This window comes from Gymnodraco acuticeps, unplaced genomic scaffold (assembly GCF_902827175.1).
Source record: "Gymnodraco acuticeps unplaced genomic scaffold, fGymAcu1.1, whole genome shotgun sequence".
NCBI classification, from domain to species: domain Eukaryota; kingdom Metazoa; phylum Chordata; class Actinopteri; order Perciformes; family Bathydraconidae; genus Gymnodraco; species Gymnodraco acuticeps.
Window position 1 is genome coordinate 1,448,822 of NW_022990701.1, and position 13,766 is coordinate 1,462,587.

The following is a 13,766-nucleotide window of genomic DNA, read 5'->3' on the forward strand; positions in this document are numbered from 1 at the left end:
TGTTGATTAATTGTTCTAACACAAAAACAAATAAACCATTGCCTTCAGAGCTTCTTCTGAACATTATCATGTGCCAAAAAGCATTCCTCTGCCACCATTGCTTGTCTTTTTATACATCCATGGCCTTTCCTCTGTGCTGCCTGGAAATTAGTTTTGAATCTGGGTTCAGGACACTTTGTTGGCTTCACATTAACAGCTAGGGCTGTGTATAACACCAGGTTTTTTTGCAGTGCACACAGAATAGACAGTTATTAGGCCGTGAGGAGATATTCACTTAATCTGCCAAGAAAAGTGTATTAGATTAGAGTTACAGGCTCAACCTTAAAGTCCCAAATCAATGTGACTGTGCATCAATGACAATGACTATAGTCATAATGAATCCACAGAGTTTACGTTCAGATGTGGGCTGTGTCTACCGAATGGTTTTCAAATGAAATTGCATATTTCTTCATATTTTAATTACTGTTTTAGGATCCAATGTTTGAGTTGTTTGGATGCTTATTGATCCTTCCATAGTGCATCAATTAAATCACATTCTATCGTATTCAGACAATGAATACATTCAGAAATAGCATCATATAAGATATAACACAATGTGGCAGCGACAGTTGTTTTTCCCAAAGAGTATTTAGCATCGACCAAGATTGATTTTTGAACATTATAAATTCAGCAAGTATACATTTCCCATTGAGAGTCATCAAAAACGAAACAATTTATAAGCAACAACTTTGGGTGTCAGCTTCAATGTTAATGATTTTAGTCAGTTTGTCCTTCTATTTCTGTCTCTTAAATATAATAGAAGGAAATGCTTCATCAGTTTGGTGCTTTGCTCCCTCTGGCTTCTCCTTTCTGTCCTCACTCTCCCGACTAAGTCCTTGGTCGTTTTTGTTGTTTCCAGCCCGTGACTTGCCCTGAATGCTGATGTGAGAGATGAGTTATTGGGTTATACTGCAGATGTTAGACTCGCTGCTGTGTCGTGTCTACAGATTCACCTTGAAATAGACTTTTTCCTCATTCACCGTCCCCTTCTCCTTCTCTGCCAGCTGAAAAGACCTTTAACGTGAAATCCACCTCACAACTTGAGAGGACAATGTGATTCCTTTCTCACTTTGACCTCTGTGTGTATGTGCCCACCTGTGTGTGTAGGCATGTTCACTTCCAGTGTTTTCTTTAAGTCGCAGGATCAGATGAGCAATACAGTATTTTATGTAGCCAACCCCTTTTTTTGTATCCTGTGGGTATTTATTTTTTGCGCTTTCCCACATATGAGGCATCATGTTGTAGGATGGAAGGAGCAACCAGGAGGAGGTCGTACATCTCAGCTCTTATTTGTTTGGGAGACAGGTGGCCGTGCGTTGGCCGTGTAAATCGTATTGACATTGGGGAGATATTCATCTTGTTTACCCTTATAGGCGCAGCCCCTGTCCCTTTATGAAGACTTGCGCCATATGTCACAGGGTGTCGCCCTGGCTTTGTTCACTCATAAATCTTAGCATGTGAGATGGTGGAGACCTGTTAGCACAGCACCTCGCTGGCCTGGAACCCAGGGATTCGGCTTCAGTCCGGGCCAAAAAGAGCAGTAGGGAAGGCAACTGCTAGATTACTTCCAGCAACTCTCAGAAGTGTATTATCTGCACTTCGGTGTGCTCAAAAGTGCACCTGGAAAACAGCATATTTTTACCGGTTTCCTGCTAAATCTGCCTGGTCATACACAAATGCATCCTGACTCACTATATCATGCCATGACTCTTTGTGGACTCTGGCATGATTTATCATCTCCGTCATTTTCGATGTCTTGCCTCATTTCTCCTCTTCCCCCTAAATTCAGTCACAGCTCTTCTCCCAGTGGTACTGTCGCCTCAAGTCCTTCCCAATGAGTTTACATTTTTTGGCGACTTTTCCTTCCTCTCTCCTGCCCTACCTCCAGCCCTCCATGCCTCTCGCCGGCAGACAGCTGTGGATCATAAAATGGTGGATCAGAGTTTATTTCCTGCCCACCCAAACTGGCGGTGGCTGTGCGTGCTGCTTGGCTGATGGTTTGATCCCACTTTCTACTAGGAACATTACTAAATCCCAGCGCTGCCCATCTTCCTTTAGTGAAAAGACAGTTGATAGCCCCACTCATCCCCGCGTTAGATCCATTCCAGGATCAACATGGCCTGGATGCAGCAGGGGAAATTCCTGCAGTAATGAGAAGCAGCAGTCTCTGCATGTTGATGAATTTCTCCCTGCTACTAACCTGGCAGCGTGGGACACAGTGTGATAACCCTGATGTTTCAAATAATATACCAGAAGACCTTCACTTCACCTTGGAATTTGATATTCGCTGTCTTGCATATTAAGATATATGCTTATAAATACCTCCCAACTTTATATTCTTTAAAACCTGTTATGTATATTACAAACATCTCATTTCATGTAATCGTTTATTTGAACCGGGACAATGCACATTAATGAACATTTTAAACAAAATAATGCTTTTAAATGTAAATGAGCCGGATTTTAGCTTTCAGCTAATTTCCATCCGTAGTCCCGTCACATACAACATTTATGAACATAAGATTTATATACATGGCAAACAGAAATACATGATATGATCAATAGGGAATTCCCTTAAAATGATTGTTCAAATCCATTTAGTGTATTTAAACATGTTTTCAGAAGAAGCTTAGCTTCTCTTGTGATGGGTGAAAACAAGGGATGAGCAATTCAAAGCTTGATGCTATTTTTGCTGAAGAGAAATGGCAAACGATTTCCCTCGGTTTGGCTTAGCTCTAATTGTGAAAGCAATTTTGGAATGAATCCATTTACCTCTGGTACATTTAACAAGTTTCTAGGGCAGCCATGTGGCATGCGCTGATTTCTAACTGTTTCATCTTTAATTATTTAGATATCTGTTTATTTTGAAAGATCTTTGCAGATCTGTATAATCCTCTTGCAGCAGGAATAAGCATTTAAGACTGACTTCTCTATCTGAATTCAGTTGTCGAGGTTGTTGTGTGTGGGTTCACCTGCAGGTGGGTGAGGTGTGGTGCTCCTCTGCTCTCCCTCCTCTTGGCTGTGACCCAGCAGACAGTGGTTGTGCCTGGGCCCAGGTTAATGAGTGGATTTGCTGCACTGCAGCGCACGTTCCCCCCATGCTGATATGGAGCAGCTGAGCACCACAGTGGCCCCACACTGCTGCAGAGCTATAAATCAGCCACAGTCAGGCCAGGCCCGAATGGAACGGCCACCGCTGGGGATGGACAGGCGCGCCGGGAGGGAGGCAGAGGAAGAAATTGCGGGAGGAAGTGTTGAAGAGGGGGGAATGAAAGCGTGAGCCCAGTGCCGTGTGCTCACCTATGTCTACATAAGATCCCCTACCATGTTCCCCCACAAAGCTCTCTCTCTTCCACCAATGCCAACGTAACCACTCTTCACAACATCCTCTCAACCCCCGGCCCCTCCCCAGCTGCTCTCTCTAATTGCCTTTATTAACGTCTCTATGGGAGCGGCAGCTAGGAGCAATTTGCTCATTATGTACTGTATTAACACTGGCCTTGGGGCAGGCATGGAACACAGAGGGAAGCCTGGCTTGGACTCCTGCTCTCTCTGCTGCACTCTGCCTTTATCAGGACCCCTACCTCCATCCTGTAGGGGGTCATAGACTCATTGGCCCCGACAGCAGCTAGAGAGAAGCACAGCTACAACTGTAACCGATTAAGCTTACGGTGAAAGTGTTTAAACTTTCAATGTCCATGTTGTTTTCACATTATGACTAATAGCTCATAAACACACTGAAATCGGAAGAACAACGACGCTAGGAGCACATGAATGCACCATCGGCTTTGGCAGAGGTCTGAGCTCTCCGATTCTAGTTTTTAATGTACTCTATTTCAAGTGATACAAAGTGTAATTTTTGAATCAATGGCTTTAATTGTGGATGTCACCCTAGTTGTGGTCGCACAAAGGTTTGAATTACTTTAATACTTACAGTAAAGCAAAAAACTGGCCCGTAAATATAATATTCCTAAAGAATCTACACATGATTAATTCATGACTGTTTGCATCTCTTCCTGAATCCACTCCCTATTCGTGCTCAATCCAGATATTTGAGTGAGAATGTGTTATCTGTCTGGTCTGTGGACTCTAGATGAGTTTGCGGTTGAACAAGTTAATCTACAACTACTGTATGTTAGGAGTTGGCTTAAGATGTGGAGCACAAGACATTTCAAAGCTATGGTACAGAAGGTCAAATACATGTCTTTGTTTGAGTTTAAATTGCAGACCTTCAGAGAAACATATCAAAGACTCTCTTCATGTTTTCCTCCCAGGTTAATGTCAAGAGCCAGTCCTCCTGAAGAGGCTTCTTAGCAGATAGAGGGAAATGGATGATTTGATTTATGAAAGTCCTTGTTATGGTGATGCATGTACAGCCTGCACGCAATAAGCATTCAGTGCGACAGCCCCTGTAGCTGCTGTACAGTGGAATGAAATATGTGGGAATATTTAAGTGATCTGTTCTGTTTACCTAAATAGATCCCAAAAGACGTGTTGACTCAAGGGTGCAATGATTTATTCTATCTTGAATTATGATTGTGAACTTATTTGACTTTGCCTTCATGACACAGAAGTGACAAAACATCTCAAGGCAGCACGGTGAAAACGTTGATGGTGACGAAGCTGCACCCAATCGCAGTTGTAGAAATGGGTGTAGAAATGTATTTTCACCTTGTTCCCATATAACCGGTGCCGCAGTGTAGCTCACCTTTTGTTTTGATGCCACCCCTTACAGTAGTTGCTACCAAAATTGAATAACTTAACAATGTATGAGAACACATTATGATTTTCTTGGCGAATTTCTCACCTTCACTTTGTTGAAAAGCCAACACGTTCAAACATTCTCACTGTGTTCCCAAGTGAGAGATCTAAGGCTTTATTGTCAATAGCTCAAGAATTGCATTTAGAAATGAATATCTTAGGTCCCATGCTCCAACAGTGCATCATACTATACTTAAGATATGCAAAGGAATAAAGAAATAAAATAGGGCAAGAGACATACAAGTGAAATGGAAGAATAAGGAAGTATACATATATAACATAAAGCTGAATTTAAAATAAATACTATACAGTAGAATACATAATGGTTGCTGTAATAATATATACATATGTGGATATTCTTAGAATCAGAATACTTTATTTATCCTTGGGTGAAATGAGGGTTTGTATCAGTTGCCCCATTTTATAATAAAATAAGATAAATAGATATGTATCAGAGTGAGAATAAGAAGTCCTTTATTAGTCCCGCAGCAGGGAATCGGTACATTAAAGTGACATAGCAGGTAAAGAAAGGCAAACAATAATAAGAGTAAAGCACACGTATTAAATATGGAGACAAGAATATGAAGACGGGCACACGTTAGTAAATAAATGAAGGTGTTGAGTTATTATACAAATGTATGATTTGCACATACAATAGATTTTTTCTTCAATCATATTATTTAATCATAAAAGGTAAAAGCAGACATACAGATTTAACATATAAAAACAATAAATGTGTATCTTCAGAAATGTGTACAGTGGTGTATTATCAATGAAGATGGTAATGAATGGAACAGTTGAATAATGGAATAAGTTATACAGCCTTTTGTCCGTATTCAATCGACAGTCCCCTACGCCACAGTCTCTTTTCAGACAACAGACCTCACCATAGTGTGTTTAAAGGTGTGTGTTGTCTCTGCAGGGAACCCATAGCAGGATCTTCGCTGTCTGCAGCCCCAGAGAGCCAACCTGCCTCCACCACAGCTGAGAAAGAAAAGCCAGAAGAGAGGTAAGACCCCCCTTTATATTTACCTTGTTCCTCCCAACTGTATTTAATCATTGCAGTTGACTTCTTTTCAGTCTTTATCTCTTTCGTTTAGTCATTTCCACACTCTGGCTAAATGTCACACTCTGTGATTCTTTCACTCTCTAAGTTTTCACTCACTTGCTCCATTACTCGTTTCCTCTCCTTATCTTGCATGTTCACTCAACAGAATAACCTTCTCCCTCGCTCGTCTAACATCTACTCTAAGATTTGCACATCAATATTTCCCCTGACTTTTTCATGTATTTGCTAGCTGTTCATTTGGCTTGCTTTGAGGAATCTTAATGTTTGAAGTATTTGCTCTAACCAGGGCAGCAGCAGCAGCCTGTTCTCCTTTCAGTCAAACCCAGATACACACAGAGGTATTTAACCAACAGGATGGGACTGTGCACACCGTCCGCCCATTACTCTGATCTATTGCTCCGCTTCCTTCAGACCTAATGATGAATTCATGTTTAAACGTTATCGAGTACAATTGTAAACAGCTCGGTCATTCTTTGGGCAATCCATTAATGTTATTTCCTTATAGAAATACAAATCCTCATTTCTTCCAGAGAGCAGTCTTCCAATTCTCAATTCAAGAGCTCGGCTGAACATTGTTGTATTGACAACTTTGTGACCACAAACTTTTTTTTCAATTTGAATATCTTCTTTTGACTCTCTCATCCTACATTGTCGCTGCTCGGCAGAGAGAGAATATGAAATATTTATCAGGGCATCGTGAATTGAAGGCACCATTTTTACATGGTAATGTTTCTGGCATTCGAGATAACAGTTTGCAGTGGTGGGCAAAACAACCTTTTTGTGGCAATGTTTTTTTTTGTTATGTTTTCCGGAGCGCAATTGCATAAACACGCCTTTTTGCTAACGTTTTCAGAGTGCGGTGAATATGGCCTCTTTGACGGCGCTCTTTTACATCAAACTGATTTAAAATGCAGCTTCTGAGCCCACAAATGTGAGTTAAAAAGCTGAAGCAGCGTGGAGAGAGATTTCTATTCTACCTCTGCGTGTGTGCAAAGCTTCTTTAGAATCCCCCCGCCACTTTTTAATTATCTCACCATAGATGGTTGTCTGCTGTGCGGACCTGATGTGTGGCTGCCTTTCTGGCTCTACAAAACCTGTTACAGACAGCGCTGAGCTCAGTGTGTGTGTGAGTGTGAGTGTGTGCACTAACAGGTGCGCGTGGGTCTGTTTTGACTCACTCACTGCTCTGTCTAGACTGGAGATAGGGCAAGACAAGAGTGTGTAGCGGCCGGCTCCTCTCTTTTTAGTTTTTTGCTTATATTCCAGCCTGGCCCGTTTCTGCTGTTTCAGGCTAGTGAGTGAAGGAGAAGCAGGCCCCGGGCCCAGATTGAACCGTGCGGTAATCCTCCCCAAAGCTCCGCCAGCTCACTGATTGCCTTCATTTTTCAGTGTCACCAGCAGGAAAGCCAAGGCAGTGTTCCCATGTGAGGCTGAGCACGACTCTGAGCTCTCCTTCCAGGTCGGCGCAATATTCAACGCCGGTAAGTGTTATCGCCTACACCAGTCGCTCACTCAGAACCAGCCCCGGCATATTGGATTTGGAGGAAAAAACCGAACACCACAATCTGATCTGCAATCGAACAGAGAGCTGAGACGAGGAGTGGGAGAGCAGGGGGGGGGGGGCAGGAGACACAGATTTGCTCTTCAGTGTGTCTGGAAGAGGCTCCACTGAGCTTTAATCACTCGCAGAGGAAATGAGGATTTTGTAGTTCCAATTTTTTGGAGACAGTCAATATGGATATGGTATATGCTTTACTCGGAAATGTGGTGATTGATAAGGTCCCAAAATGCAATGCTGTCCTGGTGTTTTTTTTTCTTTCTGCTTTAAAGGTTCCATCAGATCCTTTTTGGACATTTTTAGCATCCGCTGTCCTGAAATATAAGTAGCGCATCTCCCATCGAAATTATAATAGTATAAAGTTATGACTATGATGTCAAAATATGACAGCAGCCATTAATAAATATGGATTAGACGACTAAAGCCCTCCATCAATCATATCATTATCTACTGTACGTACAGTATTTCCTGTTGTGAGTCCTGCACTTTAAACCCATCAATGCTTCATGTTGGTGGAAGGAGTTCAGGTCAGGATAAAGGCCTATGATGGCAAAATGTGTGTTATTAGAAAGTGGATTTCTAAATCATAAATAAGAACACATATTATCTGAAAAATAATAATAATAACACAAAATGAATAAAGAATCACATTTAACATGTTTTTAATTAGAGGACATTATCTTGTTTTGTAGCTTAGATGATTTGGTTTTATCTCGTATCTCGTCTTCGAGTTAGCTCCGAACAGAGTTCTGTTCATACTCTGCCGTCAGCAGGCTTCACAAGAAGTGACAGACATGTGACATTAATGTGACATGATGAGGCTCCTTAGCTCTACATCTGCAGTATGTTGAAGACCCTTGACATTTTGCCCGTCTATTCAGTTTATTATGTGTATGTACTTATGGGTTGTTTTTGCCTGAGATATATGTGCATAACAAATGTGCAAAGGGTCAGGAGGTCTGAATACTTGAGCCAGCCACGACTGTACATACTGTATAGTTTGCTTACAGAAAAAAAATCAACATATGTTGAAGTTTTCTCACCCTTAAACTGAAAGGAGAACATTGCCCTACTTATGTATTTTCTGTAAGGCACAAACTGTAATGACTGTTGGTTAGGCTTGGTTCAGTTGAATGGTGTTATATAACTATACCCAGTCATGTATAAACCAACCACAACGTACACAAAGAAAAACAGGTGAGAGTTAATGCTGAGGTTTTAAGTTGTGTGCTTATTGGAGAAAGCACACTGACTGTAGATCTAGTTTATTCTTACATCTAGCATCTGGTTTATTATGTATTGACTAATGAATAATAAAAACACATTTGGCAAAGAATATCCTAAAGATAGCAGCAAGATAATCCCCTCGCAGTTTGTTATTGTACTCCGATAGGGGAGGGGGTCTTTGTTTTTCTGTTGTTCCTGATTTTAATGGGGACAAGCTGATATAAAAACACCTTTAACAACGGCGGAAAACATTAATAATTCAGAATGAGTTTTCTTCCTGCCGTAGCCCTTGCATTTGAAGACAGACCTGTCAGTCAATTTGGGAGTAAAAGCAGGTTCAAAGTGTTTTGTTGGTTTTGAATTTTGGTGGCGGGTCAACTCTTTTGATTACCTGTATGAAAATAAAATGTTATTGTTCATTCCATTCACAATACACACAAAAGCCCTGTCGATAAACACATGTCTTTGTGTCGTGAGGCTGACTGAGACATGTTACAAGAAGTATTGATTTAGTTTGTCTCCATTTTCCTTGGAAGTTCTCACTAACTGCAAATTCTCTCAGGATTTTGAATTGACTCACTTTGGAGACATTTTCAGGAAACATGGCACAAAAATGATCTTTTCTCCGACACACCGCCATACTAAGTAGCTTTGTCTTGCATCTGAGGTTAGACTGAATTTTAGAATGAAATTGGATCTTTAAACAAAGCTGAAATGTACAATAGACGTCTCAGTGGAGATTAGTGTAACAGCATAATCACCGCATCCTCTTCATACCTGCGCTCTCTCTGCTCTGATTCACGCTGTATACTCACCCGAGGCACCGTGTCCTCTGCTCTGCCCCCTCCCCCCCTCCCCTCTGCTGTTGCCCCCCCCACCTGGTGACGCTGTGTCCTCTCCCACAGTGTTCAAGTCGCGGGAGCCGGGCTGGCTGGAGGGCGAGCTGGAGGGAAAGAGGGGCCTCATCCCTGAAAACTACGTGGAGTTCATGTAGCGGCAATCACAAATATTTATGGACAAATGATTATCACCTCCACCGGGAAAGATATGCTGAGATACAGGTGCTTCAACTCTGACATTCACCATAGAGCCTTCTTTACCCAATTCCCTGAATGATCTCAAGTAAGTGATGTTATTACAGGTGGACCATTCTTCATAGTTTCTCTGTTTGAATTAACTTTGGTCGAGTATCCGCATGGATTTCAGCATTGCACTTACAATATCCTGCCTTATACAAAGATGCCTCTCCAGGTCGCTTTGTAGCAGCAGGGAAAGAGCGTCTCTCCATCAAAGGCCTCGCTCTCGACCGAGTTATACATGGTATCCATGAGCTCCCAAGTCAAAGAACGATCCAGAAACTGTAAGGAAGAATGTCGGCACTTACTGTAACTTACTGTTTTTGTAAAGGCATTTTTTGCAGCTTTAGAAACTCTCGACAATGATGCAAAGTTTGTTTTCAGCTTTTAAGAGATTAGAGATACTGTTCCTGCCGTGCCTTACCGTCAGAACACCCAGTGTAAATGTGTCCCGGTGTGTATGAGCATTTATTGGAGTGTTACTGCTTTCACTTTGAAATTGTTGTGTTTTCTGTCTTCTTAAGATGTTCAAAATGAGGCACATTGCTATAGTAATTGTATTTAATTTAATTGGCACATTGATTGCATGACTTTTGAATTTATAAACACACTCGACTGTTTTGTTCTTGGCGCACTCCCTTACAGAAACAGTGATACGCCTCTGATGACTGAAAAGCCTCGTGTTTTAACACTAGGTACATTTACAGTAAGTTGACAGTCATGATTGAAACCAAGTGTTTTGTAACTGTTTAGATTATTTTTAAAGTTTATTTTAAAGTTGCTCAGTTTCCTTTTGAGCAGATAAATGAGACACTCCCACAAAGTTAACATTTTGGTTTAACTATTTTATCTTCAATGTCAGTGATAAAAATCAACATTTTATTATCAGTTACATGTAGACCAAAGAATGCAGTATTTTACATCTGTTCAGTGTATATAGCCTAAGTATAAAAATATATATGACTGCCAAGTATGTTTTACAAGTGTCTGTTAGGTGATGGACCGTTTCTCTTATGGATTGGTTTGAGCATGAACACGTCTGATTACAATTCATCCCTCAGCTGTTAAACAAGACACTTACATTTTTCTGAGAGCTTTGGTTCAAGTGCTATAATTTAAAACATTGATTTATGACGTTTGTAAAAGGCCTCGACTTCTTTCATTGTTATACCTTTGGGTATCCTGTTGATCAATGTTAAACAAATAAAGATTGTTTTTGTTCTTTACTGTATGTGATGAATGTTTATTTTGAAACTGAATTATTTTTTTTTCAGGCAGTGATTTCATTCACAGAAGTTTCAGCAAAGTTATTGAACTGGATTTGTTTTCAAAAAAAAGTAAAACATATAAAGTATGTGGACAAGAATAAGGTCATAAAAGTTTCTAAAGTAGGAGATATAATAAGTGTTAACTTTTTATTTGGGGAATATGGCCAATGTGAAATCTAACACTATTTTTCATTTGGTGATGACTCATGTATTTCGTCTCTGAGAAGTCCCACAGTTAAAAAACTAAGAATACCTTTCACTGCAGCCAGTACTTTCACGATAAGCCATGCAGTGCAAAGTTATCCTGCCTCTTTATATTGACCTGCGCCGGTCAATCTTACCTATACTCTAACATAACTTCCCAAAAAGGAATCAAAATGAGATTGTTACCTTGACTAGAGAAACTCAGCCTCATGTTAATTCTTAGACTACATCACTGTAACTAATTAACACACGAAGAGCCTCCAGACTTGCTGCTTTAGCCTCAGTTACATAATTACTACGTCCATCAGCACACTTAGACCTCCAGTAGGTCTGTTGCTGCGCTGTTTAGAAGTATAAACACATGAGTTGAAGATAGTAAAGGTTGGAGTTGTGGTGTCAGTGTAACATGTGACCACATCACCCTGAAGCAACTGCAGACGCCAGGATTACATAATGAAATGAGGCAGAGCTAATGAGATGGGCAAGAATATTCCCCCACTATCCATCCCTCAGGCCCTTCATCATCAGCTTCCCTCTGCCAGAATACTGCTGAATCTTTGAGACATCCGCCCCGCCTGCCTCTCACTCGGCTTTGGACTGTCTGTCAGAGAGCGGCCATGTTGCTCTGCTTCCTCTGCCTCACCTGTCCGTGTCTCAGGAGGGTTTTAACTATTTCTATCTTATTCTTGGCATCCTTCTTTCTCCTATTGCTTTCCTACTCCTCAGTTAAGCAAAGGACATCATTGGTAATTTGGTGGTCTGCCAGTGAGCTGCCTAAATATCACTTGAGTTTGAGGTTGTGTTACCTGTGTCTGAGAGTCAAAACTGCTCCACCAAATGAAAATCTGCCCAATGATTGAAGGCAAACCCTTTTAGACACTATGAAGCTAGCTACCAGCAAAACAAATTGAGGATGGCCAAGAACATTGTCTCGGACCCCCCAAAGTCCTGAACAGAAAATATAAATACATATAAATAAACATAAAATACAGAGTTTAAACCAATGTAATTGTACATTAAACATAATGTACATTAAAGTGTAAACATATAATATTGTCATCAGTTATTTTAATATTTTGTTAAATGTCTGTGTCCTGTGTCTTGTATTAATGCGGTAGTTTGTGTGCATGTAAATGGTCTGCAAAGGTTCAAATCCCAAAGTTCCCTCCAGAGATTCTCCTTCCGCTCTGCCTGAAATACCTCCCGTTTTTTTCACTTCGTAACATAGTGACATCACTATGTAACAGTTTGCTTCTGTTAGCTAGCTTTACAACACATTATAAGTGATAGGCTAAGGGGCGGGATATTTCTAGGTTTCAAGAGGTTCGCCAATCACAACAGAGCAGGCCAGCTAACCAATCAGAGCAGACTGGGCTCTGGTTTCAGACAGAAGGTGAATAAAGGTGCTGCAGCACAGGCAATATGAGAAATTAAACAACCTTTTTGAACAATTAAGCTAAAGATGTCACAGTAGAGACACAAAATACAAATATAAACCTGAACATGAGCATGATAGAGCCCCTTTAAACTTGTTTCCTTGTCGATGTTACAAATGCAGTGGCTTTGATGCAAGACAGATTCAGGCTTGATCTGACAAAGTATTATCGTATCTTATGTGAAGTATTATGCATCTGTCAGTCTGGGATTGCATGCATACTTGGGCCAAACCGTATCGATTTAGACCAAATGTAATGTAAGAGCGTTTGAGTAAAACTCCAGATGGATGTTTTATTTCTTATTTCCTGGCTGAGTCCTGGCTGTGTGCCAGCTGTCCTCTGCCTCCCATGACGCAGTGTCCTTCAGCCTTAAAATGTAGTCCAACGCCGTGACTCAGCTGAGATCCAAGCCTACAGCAGTTTAGCTCCAACGATGAGCAAATGACACAACTATGTGCCACAATTGTGTCTGAATTTCCCAAAAGTGCCCATCTAGTAGAAGCTCTAACTCAATACATTCCTGCGTCTTCATCTGGTTCCCTAGTGCTCAGCCTCTGAAATATAAACACAATAAGATTTGATATATTAGTGGGGGTGAAAACTGAGTGGGAATTTGGAGAAAAGTGAATTTCAAACAAACGAAAGTGTGGAAGGAAAAAAATCCCCCTTTAGCTCAGAGTGGGCTACAGAAGCCGCCATGTGCGCGGGCGCAGCCGTGAAATCAGCCTGATCCAATAGATTCTGTTTATCTGGCACGACTACAACTGAAAGCAATTGGAAATCTGGGGAAGATTTGGAGAAGGCTGTGGATTCGGATAGCGAGAGAGAAAAAAAATGAGCAAAAAAGTAATACTGCTGCTCTACAGTCTGGCAAAGCAGGCGTGTTTTCAGATCAGCCTTTAACAAGGTTAATGGTGATTTTTCTCCACAGGCACCGTTTTACTGTAAAAGCCTCATCCTCGCATGCTTTATCTCTGTAATTTTTACTCTCTTCTCTTCCCGTTTCTCTTTGTTCTCTTCATCTTCTCTCCCTGTGACTGCTGCTCCACATCATCTCTATTTTTCTATGCTAACTGTGCTTTTTTGGCTCATATCCTTCCCCAGCCACTAAATGCAGCTGTTTCAAAT

At 41.0% G+C, this 13,766-nt stretch overlaps 1 protein-coding gene across 2 annotated transcripts in view; it reads left to right on the plus strand.

The window, feature by feature from the left end:
• The window catches only part of arhgap10 (Rho GTPase activating protein 10), a 55,089-nt gene extending 44,128 nt beyond the window's left edge, over positions 1-10,961 (plus strand). Inside the window, exons 21-23 of one of the 2 annotated variants that reach the window (XM_034231456.1) lie at positions 5,723-5,809; positions 7,259-7,350; positions 9,560-10,961. In XM_034231456.1, the coding sequence (XP_034087347.1) occupies positions 5,723-5,809; positions 7,259-7,350; positions 9,560-9,648 (268 nt within the window). In that variant the 3' untranslated portion in view covers positions 9,649-10,961. The remainder of the gene's footprint in view (positions 1-5,722; positions 5,810-7,258; positions 7,351-9,559) is intronic. The other variant, XM_034231457.1, reaches the window with a different exon arrangement.
• The last annotated feature ends 2,805 nt before the right edge of the window (positions 10,962-13,766 follow it).